Here is a 15,134-nt window from a genome sequence, read left to right on the forward strand (position 1 = left end):
AGAGCAAGCGAAGAAAGCTTCGTCTTCAGCGAGGTCCGCTTTCTGCTTCGTCATGAATGCCACCGGATTCACTATGGGTGCCTGCCGTGCTTCGCGATCCGCTTGATCTTGAATCATGTGGCTAGAATGATGACTGGCTCCAGCTAGCGCATAAAAATGACCAAAAAACAAATTTCATACGCGTACTGGCTGCATTGCCTTAACGATACAAATGGGCGATCAAATAAAATGGGAAGTGATACTATTTGAGTCCAGTTACTTAAACACAAATATACTTTATTACGCGGGAGACACAAACATACACAAATTCACTTAAAAATGAAGCGTGTCCCTGCTTGAGCAGGCAGCGATTGGGCATATTTTGCAACAATGCTCGGCTAAATGAATCAAGGGTGGTTATCAGTGAAGCAAATTCTGAAGCTGCCCTTTTTCTTGTCAGAAAATTCTGTTTCAAAATTGTCAATACCTTTGATTGATTTTTTAATCAGTGCAATATATTGTCGGAAAGCTATACTACACTATATTCCCAGTTTTTGCAGTTCATTGAATTTGATATAAAGAAGCCTATTTGTTTCGAAGCAACTGGCCTTTACTCCACTCACTTTCTCAATTCTCTTGAGCGGCGCTTAGAACCTTCGCAGCAATGCAGCCAGTACGCGCACGAAATTTTTGTTTTTTGCTCATTTTTATGCGCTAGCTGGATCCAGGCATTATTCTAGCCACATGATTCAAAATCAAGCGGATCGCCAAGCACGGCAGGCACCCATAGTGAATCCGGTGGCATTCATGACGAAGCAGAAAGCGGACCCCGCTGAAGACGAAGCTTTCTTCGCTGGCTCTGGGTAAACAGGCCTTCGTGAAGCCCCGAAAGCGCCCCTGTCGAGCAGGGGTAGCAGCAGCGCGGCTTCGCCTGAGCCGGCGATAAGACGAGCGTCAGAACATCGAGAGGGGCCAGCCGGATGTGCCTATGCGCTGTCGCTGTGTGCGGAGCCATCTGCGCATAGATCGCGCTGGCATGCAGTTTTGCGCGCTCCGGCCACCGCTCCCGTGCTCCGTATTATTTTTGGAGTACCTGTACAGCCAAAAGCTTTATGACCGTAAACACGGGAGTGCGTGTCACTCAGTGCATGCAGAGCGGTCTAGCGATGGGATGGCGAACTGTCGTAGTTTGTACATTTGGCGGATCCACTCCGTGACAACGGTTGATTGCGCTGCTGTCAGCTGCGGTAGCTACGTTAGATATCTGGAAATGATTCTAGAGAATGAGGGGCTTTTTTATCAAGCGCGAGGTGGAGCGAATACATTAAAACGTTTGCTTTTCGCTGCCCGATTGGGTGATAAAAAATGTTATCCTCCGTGACGTAACTAATGCAGCAGGCAGCCGCGCGATAAAGGGCTTTCCGGGAGTGCGCCCGCCAACCGCACGAACTGCGAGAGCACGTCAGCCTCTTGCCAGAGAGCTCTGCATGTATTGAGCGGCACGCGCTCCCGTTTTTACTGTCATAAAGCTTTCGACATTACTTTCCCTGCAGGGCGGTGCTCCATCACATCCACCCTTCCCTCTACCCCTCACCTCATTGCCCCGCATGTGGCCAGCGCGCCACACTTCCCCACTCTATGTGGGCCTGTCCATCTGGGAGGGTGTGCTGGGTAGCTCCGACCCGGGCGTTCAGATCGCCTTGGTGGAACGAGCTGCCACGTCGCCGCCGACCTCCAACCGGCGGCCACCACGCTTATTTAACCCCAGTCGCTCAATAAAAGTTTTTCTCTCTCTCTCTCAACTGTACACACATGGGATTTTTTTTTTCTTTTCAAGAGATGCGTCTTAACTTATCACCCGGAAAGCAGGTACGCGGGAATTGTTTTTATCGAACAGGACTCGAGGCGTTTCACTATATATGGTATAAAGGAGTACTGACACCAAAGTTCGATTGCTAAAAACTGATGTGATTCGAATGATAAACACCTTCCGCCAACTGAAGATCTGCTGAAGATGCCACGGCAGTGCAGATGAGCTGGGTTCAGATGCTCTCTCCACGTGATCAGACCCCGCCTCCCCCTCCCCCCAATCGCCCCAACCGTGACGAGCTGGCGGAGCTAAAACGACTAAACGCTCAGCTTCTTGCCGAGAATAAACAACAACGGGAGGAAAATCGACAACTCCATAATAAGCTCCTCGCACTCAAGGCAGAAATCAGGCAAGGGATAAACCCTACGCCGGAAAAACGCAAAAACCTGACTCCATCACACCAGAGCCCGCACAAATACCCCCTTCCAGTTCAACTCCCCCCCCCCTTACGACAGAATTCCCGCTGGCACAAGAGAAATCCCAAATCGCCGAAACAAAGGAAATGATGGTCATGTTAAAACAGATCACACAACGGTTAGATAAATTAGAAGGACAGGGGCAGGCAGTCACTGCTCGTCACTCTCGTCGAGACCTCAAGCCTTACAGCAGGCCATCAACCCTGACAGACGACGCCACCTCGAAAGATGGCACCTCCCAATAATAGGCGCAATTCTCAGCAGGAATCAAAGCTTACCATATGGCAATGGAACTGTAGGGGCTACAAGAACAAGTCAAGCTCACTAGCTCAGTACACTGTCACCACTGAGGATTCACCCGATATCATTACTCTTCAGGAAACAAACTACCCTGCGAAACTTCCTGGCTTCGTCACCTATGAAGATGGACCCACGAGCTCTCTCTACACGCTAATAAGCAAACGACTCACAGCCATACAGCATCCACTCAAACAATCCGAGAAGATAGGAATACTCACTGAAATAGTACCGAGTAAGGTTAAAAGTGGCAGAGAGCTTATACGTGTTAAACATTTCTTGTCACCCCAGAGGCCAAGAAAGTAACCTTTCTCATGTAATCCATACCCAGCTTTCTCGCTCAAAATTCCAACCTCTCAGGAACCTAGCAAAACCACTTTAGGAAAGTGATATTTGGCATAACGCCAGAAGTCAAGGTGAAGATGAACACACTAAAAGAAGTTTACATGATTCTGAACATACGTTGTGTAATTCGCTGCGAAATCTTACTCCCCATGCATTTCTATGGGATAGTTTCCATGGGTCAGGAACCTATTCGCGCTATGTTCGCGACTTGAAACTGTGCACAAAGCAAGTATTCACCCCAAATATTAGCTGTGCAAAAAGAACTTTTCATTTCGCTAAAAAAATTGCAAAGTAATCACTGTTGGAAGGACTGCCATGAGCGGGAAAGCTGCACATGAAACAAGCAAAGCACATTGCATCCTCTAACCCCCTGGTTATCATGGGAGATTTGAACGCTGCACACCCCTTATGGAGATACAGCTACACCAACAAAAGAGGGACCACCTTGCACAGCGTCCTCCAAGAAGAAAACTTCATTCTGCTATCGGACCCGCATGCTCCCACGCGTTTGGGCAATAGTGTCTCCAAAGACACGTCCCCGGATCTCATGATTACCCCAGAGAACGTGAAGGCTATGTGGTCTCACACGGGGGAAACCCTGGGAGGCGACCACTTGCCACCACAATGCATGGAAATATATATGCTGCCCCGCTAGGTACAGCCAAGTTAACGGACTGGCCAAAATTTCGCAAACAAAGGGAACAAGCCAGACTTGACGGTGCAGCCACCCAGCCCCTCACGCTAAAGGAATGGTCCACCCAAATTCGCGAAGTAATGAATCGCGTTACAAGCAATATTCACCTTACCACGACGGCCCCCTGTGTAGATCCACACCTTCTCCATTTATGGGAAACAAGAAGGAGCCTAATCAAACGATGGAAACGCCAGCGCGTTTCCATCGTTTCCATAAAAAAAAAGGATAGCTTTACTGACGAAGGAAGCAGCCCGCTATGCGGCTCACCTATGCCAAGAAAGTTGGTTATCCCTTTGTGACAGTCTACAGGGCACACTAACTACATCAAAAACCTGGACTCTGCTCCGATTTCTAATCGACCTTTCCAAAAGCAAAACAGAATCGAATCACATCATGCGAAAGGTGACTCACACCCACCCAGGGGATTCCGCTCACCTGATGAAGTCTCTCCAGGATAAATACCTCCAGATATATCCCAAAACCCCACTACCTGCATATACAGGGCAGCCCAATGTTAAGCTGGATGAGGACACTTACATCCAAAAGTCAAAGCGGCCCTTCACATCACCAGGCGCAACACGGCTCCAGGTGGGGACGGCATAACAAATAAGCTGCTTGCGAACTTAGATAACGAGTCTATTATTGACCTCAAGGGCCATATCAACACGGTGTGGAGGTCAGGTCGACTCCCGGAAGAATGGAAGATGGCAGAAGTGCGCCTTATTCCAAAGCCTGGAAGGCCACCGAGCACAGAAAATCTACGTCCCATTTCCATAACCTCGTGTTTCGGAAAGCTATTGGAACGCATCATCCACAAAAGGCTACAGAACTATCTCGAACAGCACAACATGCTCCCTCATACCATGTGTGGATTTCGCAGTCACCTCTGTGTGCAGGACATCCTTCTTCAACTTAAAGAAGAGGTCATGCTTAAATCCTCTCGGGACCACCCAAAAGCCGTACCAGCCCTAGCTTTAAAAGGGGCATTCGATAATGTCAGCCACACAGCCATACTCAAACAGCTAAACGGCCTAAACTGCGGGCAATGTACCTACACCTACGTTCGAGACTCCCTCGATGGCCGAAAAGCTATTCTCAAGGTGGGTGACCTGAAATAAGATCCCGTTTCCCTCGGCAACGAGGGCACACCCCAGGGTGCCGTCCTGTCCCTCTCGCTATTTAACATATCCCTGATTGGCCTCCCTCCACTCCTGGCTGCCGTATCAGGCATACGCCATGGATTATATGCGGACGATATTACCATATGAACTATTCATGGATCAGTAGGGGACATGGAGAACAATCTACAGCAGGCGGTTGACATAGTCATTCAATATGCACGGCAGTGTGGCCTAGAAGGCTCGCCGCAGAAATCGCAGCTGCTGATCGTCTCAGCAAGGAAGAAACTCTCTCCTGAGTCTCCAACCATCTCCCTACACATGGACGGCCATGTAATTGTTCCGACTCCACAGGTCAGAATTTCTGGCATGCTTTTCCAAGCGGATCGCTCGAACACCCAACTGCTCAACAGACTTAAGAACACCATAGATCAAGTATCGCACATGATACGCATGATTAGAACCAAGACGAGGGGTATGCGAGAGGAGGGTGTACTCAGGCTGGTTCAAGCCTTCGTCGTGTCTAGAGTCACTTACTCCCTCCCCTACGCCATACTCCCCAACACCGAAAGGACAAGGTGGAAGCCCTGATACGAAAGGCGTACAAACTAGCATTAGGACTACCTGTTACCACCTCAACGCAGAAACTCTTGCGGTTGGGAGTCCACAATACCTTAAATGAACTATTGGAAGCCTAGAATTTGAGCCAACTCTTACGCCTGAGCTCTACCCCTACCGGTGCCATTCTGTCTCAACTGCACCTGCGCTCTCCTCTGCAACACCCGCAGGCGGATGCGACTCAGCTTCCCGATGAGGTTCGCAAGTTCATTGATGTGGCTCCACTACCACGCAACATGCATCCGACACATCACGAGGCACGTAGGGAAGCCAGAGCGAAAGCTATTCTTAATCAATGCGGCCGAAACTCTGCCACAGTCTATACAGACGCCGCTTCATATCCCGGGCGAAAAGCTATGACCGCTGTAGTTTCTACTAAGGAAGACCTCATTACATGCGCATAAATTCCCTCCATCCACTCTCTGCAGGCGGAGGAAGCGTCAATCTTCCTAGTGATTGCACAAACTTCGGCAGAAATAATAATCACAGACAGCCAACAATCCTGCAGAACCTTCTCCAGCGGTTGCATATCACGACCTTCCCGAACAATTCTTCTCCAGCATCCTCCTAGACATCACGTAAGGATTATTTGGGCTCCAGCCCACTCCGCCGTGTCTGGCAACAAAGCTGCCCATCAGCGTGCCCGAGAGTTGACCCACCGGGCAAGCCAGGAGTTCGGCGAGCAGTGGCAGGTCTCCCCTCTCTTGTCGTTCCACGAAATCACTCAGCATTACCGTCTGGAACGAATGCTATATCCTCCTGCGCACAGAAGCCTCACTAAAGAACAAGAGCGCCACCTCCGAGGCATCCAAACAAACACTTTTTCCCACCCCACTAGAGCTCACATTCTGGCCCCCACCCTGTCTCCTCGCAATGCCGCTTCTGCGAGGCTCCGGTCACCCTCTACCATATCATGTGGGGCTGTGATAAGAACCCCCACCTGCCCTTCCCCTCCCTTGAGCACTGGGAAAGGGCACTGTTCAGCTCGGACCCTGACGACCTGCTCTGGCTGGTGCAGAGAGCCCAAGAAGCCGGACGGACTCAAGGGGTCCTGGAATGAGGACTCTTCCCCAGGGCTGACTGTTTTTGAGACACGTTTATTCCTCCTCCTCCTTTCGCGCAGGCCGGCTGCGCACTTTGAACAGACAGATAACTCGGAAGAGTTGAGGGCGCAAATGCTAAGTGGGGCTTTCGGAGCGATCAGTGGTGCTTGCTGCAGCTGTGGTCGTAGATGGGGAACTTCTTGCTGCCGCACAGGATGTGGTAGATGAAGTGGCAAACGCTGTGGGGATTGGCAGCGTGCTTGGCTGGAACCATCAGACTGCAGGCCGTCTCTGTCGGCAGATAAAAGGGGAGGGGGGGACAGAGTGGCGAAGTGTCCGAGATAGGTTGAATGTGAGCGTCACACGAAGCTATTGCAAAATCAGCAATGATCGGTGGTGTGCCACACGAATTGCCAAGCGCTTAAAGGTCATACTGAGACCACACTGCCTTGTTCCGTGAGTCGGATAGGCCAACAACCTTACACGCTGCTGTCCGTCGTGGCACGGTTGGTACATGTGAACATTATATAGCGTGAAAGAAACCCGCTAACACATTTGAGGCATACCACGGGTACACAACCAAGGCCAGCACTGTTCTTTTTTGACTAAAAAAAAAAAACAACCATCTCCACTAACGTGAAACTTCGGGAGGGAAGAAACATGAAATGTATTCTTGGCGCCTTGGCGTTTTTGCCTACGGAGATGAAACCGGGGGGGGGGGGGGTGGAGGTGGAGGTATACAGCTTTGCTGTAGAAGTCTCGTGTCCTTGAGCCACGAAGCGTTCTAGCACGAGGCGTTGGAAAACGAGTGTCCCGGTGTTTTAATTCCGTGACTACATGAAACGACGACAGGAGACGCCGACAGCCCGAGCCCCTAAGAGGCTTCGCCCCTAAAATGGATATTATGTTTGTTGCTTCCAAAACAAAGCAAAACTTCCGGATCTGGTATAGATTAAAACTCTACAATGTCGAAAAGAACCGAAGTAACTGCCCACAACAAAAGAGGCTGTGGGGCGCCATTTGGTGGAGCGAAGCCGCTAGCGTGACCGAAGTGGCCAACAGTGCATACTGCTACTAACTAGGCCACACAGCTGAACACTGCCCGCACTAATTAACATTGCTCAACACATGCTCCTCTTCCAGGTGCTTGTAACTATGACCAAGTTGGCCAAACTTATTTGTTTGTAATACATTGGAATGGTTGGGGTGCGTATACTTGGTCGGTGATGAGTACTTTTCGCAGTTTAGAGAAATTGGGTCATGTAATTTTCTAGACATGGAATTAGGATTATCTCAATGGAAGTGGAACTCACTGCTGATGTAGGGATGTCTGAGGATCTTGCACGCGTCACAGTCCACGTACGAGACGGGTAAGTCGATCTCCACTTCACCTCCTGTGGGGGAAAATCGAGAGCATGCACGGTTGTTTTCGCTTACTGGCACCACGCATGAGGCACGCTGTGCGCACAGGGAACTCGGGTTCGTATCCTGTTACGCTGCGGAGAAGCTTTTTCCATCTCTGGGGGCATTGCTAAGGGTTAAGGGGGAGTGCCGGTCGCACTCTGCCATCGGTGATCGTAATTGTAGGAGCCACTTGCCATCACCACCACCACCACCACCATCATCATCACCATCATCATCATCACCACACCATCATCATCATCATCAGGTCTACGCCCCCTGCAGGGCAAATGCCTCTCCCATAGATCTCCACTTATCCCGGTCCTGTGCTAACTGCGACCAATGTATCCCCGCAAACTTCTTGATCTCATCTACCCATCTAACCTTCTGCCGCCCCCTGCCACCCTTGCCTTCTCTAGGGATCCATTTTTGTATTCACTGATAAATACAGATTTAATTTGCTGTTGATTTCGACGTGATGAAATCGAAGCAGAGGGCTGCCAAACCTATTAGGTTTGTATCGAGACTTCACTGAAAGGAACAAAAGCAGATGAAAAAAAAAATACTGTAAGTTTGATATGGCAGTTTCTTTCACAGGCTCTATGGTTACGGTTGCACAAGAAAAAAAAGCTACTTGAGAATTGCTTTAAAGTTACTTGTCGTAGTTATACCCAGCGCTATTCGAGATGAAGAAATACGAACTAGCCCAATTTGTTGTCCTTTTGAACCTTTGTTGGCAAAGTGTATCCCATTCTTTTCTTGAACCGACGCTCTGTCTAATTGCTTTCGCGACAACTGGCGAGAACTGAACGGTCGTGAACGACCACCCTCCCGTCCTCCACGTTCCCCACTCCAATCCGTACGTTAGATGAACCTTGCTTTTACACTATGCGTGAACTAGTGGAGTACGCAGAATTTGATTGATAAGAAAACCCCGAAAAAACAAGGGATAATGTGAAGAGAAGAAACAAGCAAAAGCATCTGATAAATTAATCAATTAGAAATAAAAAAAATGAAAAACTCTTGGTTGCCGTGGGCGTACATTTCGATCATTTTCTTCATTCCTTAGTGGCTTCAAAAATAGCTGATTGTTGTGGTGAGACCGGACGTGGAATCCGTAGGTCAGTTCGTAGCTTAATCGGAACAGAAAAAGAGTTATCGTCAGCCGTTTCTTTTTGCGTGAGAAGCATAAAAAAATCAAAGCCCCTTTCTTAAGAGAAAGGTGGTTAAAATGAGAAGCTTTCTCGCATGCAACCTGAGTCAAAGCCAAACCTCAAAATCCAAGCCGCTTCGACCGTATCGGAATGGCGCAATTGGATAGATGCCGCGACTTTATAACGCGTGCAACCCAGGTTCTATTTCGACCACGGGAAGCGTTTTTTTTTATGAGGGGCTTGATGTGCTTTCGCTTATCATCATCATCTTTTTGTGAAATCCATTGTGTAAGCTGGCTTTCCTGCAGTGCTTCTTTGCGCGACGAACAACACCAAAGTCAGGGATAGAAAGCTTCGCTTTAACATCGTGGTCACTCGATCACGAAAATTTCGGACGGAGGGGGGTGGAGAAAAGGTTCGGCTCCGTTTCCACCCCCACTCTTCCCTGCGTACGCAAGTGGTGTTAACGGCCAACGCGGCCACAGTTTGCAGTGTACTCCGAATTACTGAATGGCAAGTCTGCACCATCTTATCTCGAAGGGGTCTACGGCTTTTGCAAATTTGTTTGGCTTACCTTCCCCGGGCGACACCCTGATGATGTTTTGATGATTGTAGCCTTCAGATGAAACAAGCTTAACGTGCAGGTCTCTGAAAGAGCACAAGAAAAGGCTTATGCGGAAATTCGAACATAACACTCACGGTGTCTGCAACGTTCATAGTTTATACGACGCGGTGCGTCAGGTTGCGGAAAAAACACCGCTGTACGCTCAAATCGAAATAGAAAAAAGAATGGCGCCCATGCATTTCGTACAGGTGATTAACCAGCGAATCTGTACGAGCGGCCGGTTACGTATACGACGCGTGGCCTACTAATTTCGGAGGACACCGCCAACCGCTATCGTGCAGTCGGTGCTTGCCATTGCCACGTTGGAGTACACTCCGACCGCTTCACTCACCGCTATCATAGCTTGAGCTGCGATTCACGCTGTAGCTCGCTGCGGGCGTGCTCTGTTGCGATAAACCAAGCCAATCTCTCTCCACTTATCTCCAACCTGTTTTTTTTAAGCATGCGTATCGGGTTGACCCGGATGGGTTTTCTGCGTACAGAGGACGGCCGGATTTGCATTTCGTCTAGCCATACAACACTATGCTTTGAAGCACTTTAAGATGGAAACAAAGCCGGTAAGGCGAAAAAAAATTATAAGCCGTTCAACTCTGTAAAAGTGGATGAGCAGCAACGCTTTATAACATGCACATCTCGCACGTAGTTAGAGGATGTACACGTACTTATTATTCTCATCATTGGGTTATAGTAGAGGACTATGGTTTGTGAGTGCTTAATAAAAATTTGGTTAGACGGCAGACGGGAATTCCACAAACTTTGAATGTTCACTGTGAACTACCTAAGCATGAAAAGGAAATGAAAGTCGGCGCAATGATATAGTCCTCTTAGCGGCCAGTTGTCATATAATTGTTTTTGAGAAAGTTTTGAAAAAAGAACACGAGTTACAGTCGCTTTCTGCTGAGAATTCGCAATAAAGTTAGCTTTGCCGCAAGACACTTTTTTGCATCGTAGTGCGAGCATGCTCGGTACCCTAGTCATAAACAGTTTCGCTGTACAAAAATGGTTAATTTGTTCAAAGCCAGAGTAGTGGTCGACACTCACAGCTTTTCGTCGTCGCCGAACTCCACCTTGACTTTTGTGGCGTTGTTAACGTAGGGGACGTCCGTGCTGTGAATGCGGACGCATTTCGCGGTCAAACCAAAGAACGGGTCCGACTCGTAAGACCGGTAGACGATGTACCACGACTCCTTCAGCGGGAAGCACTGCACAAACAAGGAATCATACCCTAAACTTGCGCGCACATATCGTTCTCCCGCCTGCACCGTTCCAATACTGTCCTGCTGCCTTAAGGGGGACTCACCTGTTAACATTCCTACGGGACGTACTTCTGTATGACCCACGGGCTTAAAAACCATCGTGCAACATTACGAAAAACTTTGTAAATACATATCAATGTTCACAACGGCCTAGTTTGCTCATTTTGGAGACATGTCACTTCTGTACTGAAATAAAAAAATAAAACTTGCTTGGTAGGTAGCTAGCGCCATCTAGTGAAAACTGGACGAACCAAAATGCGTTTATTGTTTATTTTTTTTTATCTCAGTAAAGAAGTGATATATTTCTAAAAGAAGCAAACTAGGCCTTCAGGAACATTTATATGAATTTGTAATTTTTTTTGCACGGGTACACGACCCTTTCTAAGCCCGTATTGTAAGCCCCGTAGGAATGTGATCACGTGATTCCCGTTAAAGCGCCTCCATATACTGCTTTCGTCCGTCGCCAGTAGCCGTGGACAGTGACGCTGGTTCGTTCGCAGTGGCAATGCCAATAAGATCCAACTTACTACCCCCAAGTTTCAATACAGGCGGAGCTCAGGAACGGCCGCTTCCCTGCATATTTACCTCAATTAGCATTTACGATTAGCATAAAGGATCTGTTCATTCTTCTGATGCGTGCTTTAAAGGGGCCGTGAATACAAAATATAGCTTTGTTTGGTTGGAAAGAACTAGGCTTCCGTTCCTCCCTCAGCTCCATTCCAGCCACAAAAACCGTTTTTTAACCGAAGAACGCAAGACGTATTGAAAAACTTTCAAATTTCCCGCTACAGTGACGTGTTTTGGGCGGGAGTGACGTCATATGAGCCATCACTAAAAACATAATTATCAGTGTGTTAACTGCACGTTAGCGTTCAAGCGATGCAATCAAACGGAACCAGACGCCTCACTACAATCGTCCAATCATGTGTTTTAGCGATGGGTTAGTTCGACGACCGCCAATCGCACAAACAAGATTCTGTGACGTCATAGAAAAGTTGCCGAAAAGTGGCTGTGCAGTCGCCACTGCTTCGCATGTTTTCTTTAATATATCCAGTATTTGTTCGAAGTTTTCTATAAAGCTGGTATCATGCTGATCGGGATAAAGCAGTCTTTCTAATGAAACAAACTTGTATTCTGCCTTTATGGCCCCTTTAAGCGGACCTTCTTTCTATCGACGTGAACTGTCTCTGGCACTGTCGCTATCGTCTTGCTCGCTTGCCGCAGTCCCGTGAACTGCGATTTCGTCGCCACGCGTGCATGGGTCACTTGTGCTGGTCCCTTTCCGCTGTGGCTGTACCGCAGCTTCGACTGCACGCTAGAGCAACTGGTATAATTTTAAGTGCAATGCACTTTATAAGCGACCCCAAACCTTCCACCACCGGCGGCGCCGTCCGTCCGCAGTCCTCCTATCCCCTAGCAACGGCGTGGAGCGGAGATGAGCGTCGGTAGCAACGGCGCAGTGACGTCACTCTCCACGTGACGACACGCCCCTCACCGCTCCTCGCGGCGCGACGGCGTGGGCCGCGCGCGTCCCTCTCCCTTCCCCGCGCCGTGACGTCACATACTCCACCTCCTCTCCCCGGCAGCTGCCGTGCGCCGCTGTGTGTCACTCTCCCTCCCCGCGCCGTGACGTCACGCACCCGCACCTCCTCTCCCCTCGCTCGGCTGCAGCTGCCGTGCGCCGCTGTCCCTCTCCCCTTGCGCTCGCCTCCTCTCTCAGCCACCTGGCTCGGCGCGGCGTACCCCCCTATTGATGCAGCGATAAACTGCCAGACCTCCGTGGGTCGGCTCGCGCGCGCTCACGGGCGAATGCCAACGGATTTTAACTTTACTCCCCCTCATAGCATCACCCCGTGCATTCGCACTTAACCATGTTCACCCTCGGGGAAATGCTTGGGAGTTTTTTTTTTGCAGCCGTTCATTAAGGCGCTCCTAATATGTTAAACCGCAAATTTGGAATTCTGGATACACGTGTAAGAAGCAAAAACAAAAACAGCTGGAAAGCAACGCACAAAATCCCGGGCCATCTGCACTAACGTGAAACCTGGGAAGGGGCGAAGCATGCAATGTATAAGTGTATTCTTGGCGCCTTGGAGTTTTTGCCAACGGAGATGAAACCGTTGGGGGTAGAGGTATACAGCTTCGCTGCAAAAGTCTCATGTCTTTGAAGCACGGAGCTCTTTAGCGCGAGGCGTAAGCGAATGTTCCGGTGTTTTTGTAGTACGCATTACGAAGTGCAGCGCGAGACGTAAACGAGTGTCCCGGTGTTTTTCTAGCACGCGTTACGTTCTAGCGCGAGGCATAAACGAGTTTTCCGGTGTTTCAGTACCGTGACTACATGAGATGACGATTACGACGACGACCGGAGACGCCAAAAGCCCCTGCCCCTAAGGGACTTCGCCCCTAAAAAACCCAAGGTCCCAAGCACTGGTGCTTGCGGTAGTCCGGAGTGCACGTCCCAGAAATGTGGCGTTATATGGCCGTGAGCAGCGACGCAGTGCGCGTGTCATAAATGAGCCATTAATATTAAATTCATTTTACGAGGCAGTAGTTTATATTTTCATGGAACTCGGTATAGCTTGATGCATTCTTTATCAAATACTTCAGGTAAAACCAGAAAATTAAACCGGTGTGTTTTGATGAAACTAGAATGCAGGGAAATTCGTGAGTGGAGGTTACTGGCGTGATTTCGCGAGAATATGGTTATGAATAATGGAAAGCTTGGAGCGCGGATGCGAATGATGGGTTTGACTCGATGGTGTCGATACATGGCTATACTTAAAGGGACCCTGCAACACTTTCGATAAGTGCTTTTAGTCTTTCCTTCACGTCTGGAACCACTGCGAAAGCTATGGTTATCGCTAGCATGGAGTGCGCCACTGCGTGATTTGCTCGTCGCATCAGATACGCCTTCCATTTCTGCTTTGTTTTTGCGGCTTTTTTTGTTTTTTTTTGCTGTCGAAAAGTGTTCATTGCTGCAACTGAAGGAAAACTCGCCAACAGCCGGTACATATCCTTACTGACGTTATTCGAGCCGTCGAAGAATGTTAACTCCGGGAAAGAGAGAACCATCTTTTGAGCGAGTTAACAAGTTATAATGGTCATAGAGGTAGAATTTCTGGCTGAGGTACTTTGCGACCGCTAATCTAAGTATACTGGGTGTGTTGGGGGACTACGTTCTGCAAGCATTTAAGATTTCAAAAAAAGTTGAAAAAAGTGTTGCAGGGTCCCTTTAAAGCGATATGGCAGTAGTGCGTGCATTAGCTGCTAATGACGTGGTTTTTGCAACCACAATGGGAACTGCAACCACCTTGGCTGAAATTTAAAACATTTATACGTTCAGATGTTGAGGTACTACGCGCGCACTGATAGACTTACCTTTCCGTCGTCCTGAAACCTTCCCAGCTCCGGGTCCGTCGTCGAAACGTGCGCGTCGGCAACGATGAGCACACAGCTCGCAAACAGCAGCGACTTCCACATGGTGTCACCGAAGTCGTTCTCGGGCACTTCTAGCCCCGGCAACTCGGCTCCACGCCGTTTTATTTTCCTCCAGCTCATTCTCGTTACAAACACCGTGAGACGGGCTACGCCGCACAGCAGCCGTAAGTAGACGAAGAAAATAGACCCTCGAGGGATTAGCGGCCGTCGAAAGCGGCGACAGAGCACGGGACAACGCTTGACCTTGGGTCTCTTCCTCGTGTGTGTTACATTGAAGGTTTCTATATTTTTCTTTCCTTTTTGACCAAGACTGCAAGGTCTCTTCACTGCGCAATAACAACGTCGCCGCTTCACTTTGCGCATATAAAGTCGCCTTGGAAAGCCGCTGCGACATGCGCCATTCATGCATAAACTGGGCACGCCCGGAGAGGGTGATTGCGTCGCTCTCCTGTCTGCGGTTTAAAAGGAATTAACTGCCCTCTCGCCCTTCCCGCCGCAGCAGAACTGAACTGCCGCGAGGCGGGGCCTTGGAACTCTTCAGAAGCGTGCCAAATGTCCGTTTAAACGGCGTTTTTTTCTTAATGCGCAAAGCATATCTTTCCGAACCCGAGAGGTTATTTCAGCGCCTATTATTTTGGGTGTAGTTGTTTTGCCATCGCTTTTTATAAGCCTATTTTAGCTTATGGGGCTGTTCTGTTGCAAAAAATTATTTCTGCGATAACAGCGAGTATAAACGCAAGGAATATTGCCGCGAACTACACCTTCCGCTTTGCTTACCTGTGTGTTTTGTTGGCAGCAACTGCCCGCGCCCAACTGTCTTATCAAGGTTAGAAGTGAAGCGCGCGTTTCAGTCTCTTTTGTATGCCACGCAGGATACCTC

General features: G+C 49.0%; 1 protein-coding gene across 1 annotated transcript; it reads right to left on the bottom strand.

The window, feature by feature from the left end:
• Nucleotides 1-6,414: 6,414 nt before the first annotated feature.
• LOC144151932 (uncharacterized) lies at nt 6,415-14,499 on the bottom strand. Its single transcript, XM_077683103.1, has 5 exons — nt 14,195-14,499; nt 10,602-10,762; nt 9,510-9,583; nt 7,694-7,774; nt 6,415-6,671 (listed from the first exon to the last, which is right to left on the bottom strand). Exons 1-5 carry the CDS (start codon nt 14,372-14,374, stop codon nt 6,538-6,540), a joined length of 630 nt encoding a protein of 209 aa, XP_077539229.1. The 5' UTR covers nt 14,375-14,499; the 3' UTR covers nt 6,415-6,537.
• Nucleotides 14,500-15,134: the final 635 nt, after the last annotated feature.

Source organism: Haemaphysalis longicornis, unplaced genomic scaffold (genome assembly GCF_048455015.1).
Source record: "Haemaphysalis longicornis isolate Haplotype H1 unplaced genomic scaffold, Haemaphysalis longicornis Haplotype H1 scaffold_9, whole genome shotgun sequence".
Lineage (NCBI taxonomy): Eukaryota > Metazoa > Arthropoda > Arachnida > Ixodida > Ixodidae > Haemaphysalis > Haemaphysalis longicornis.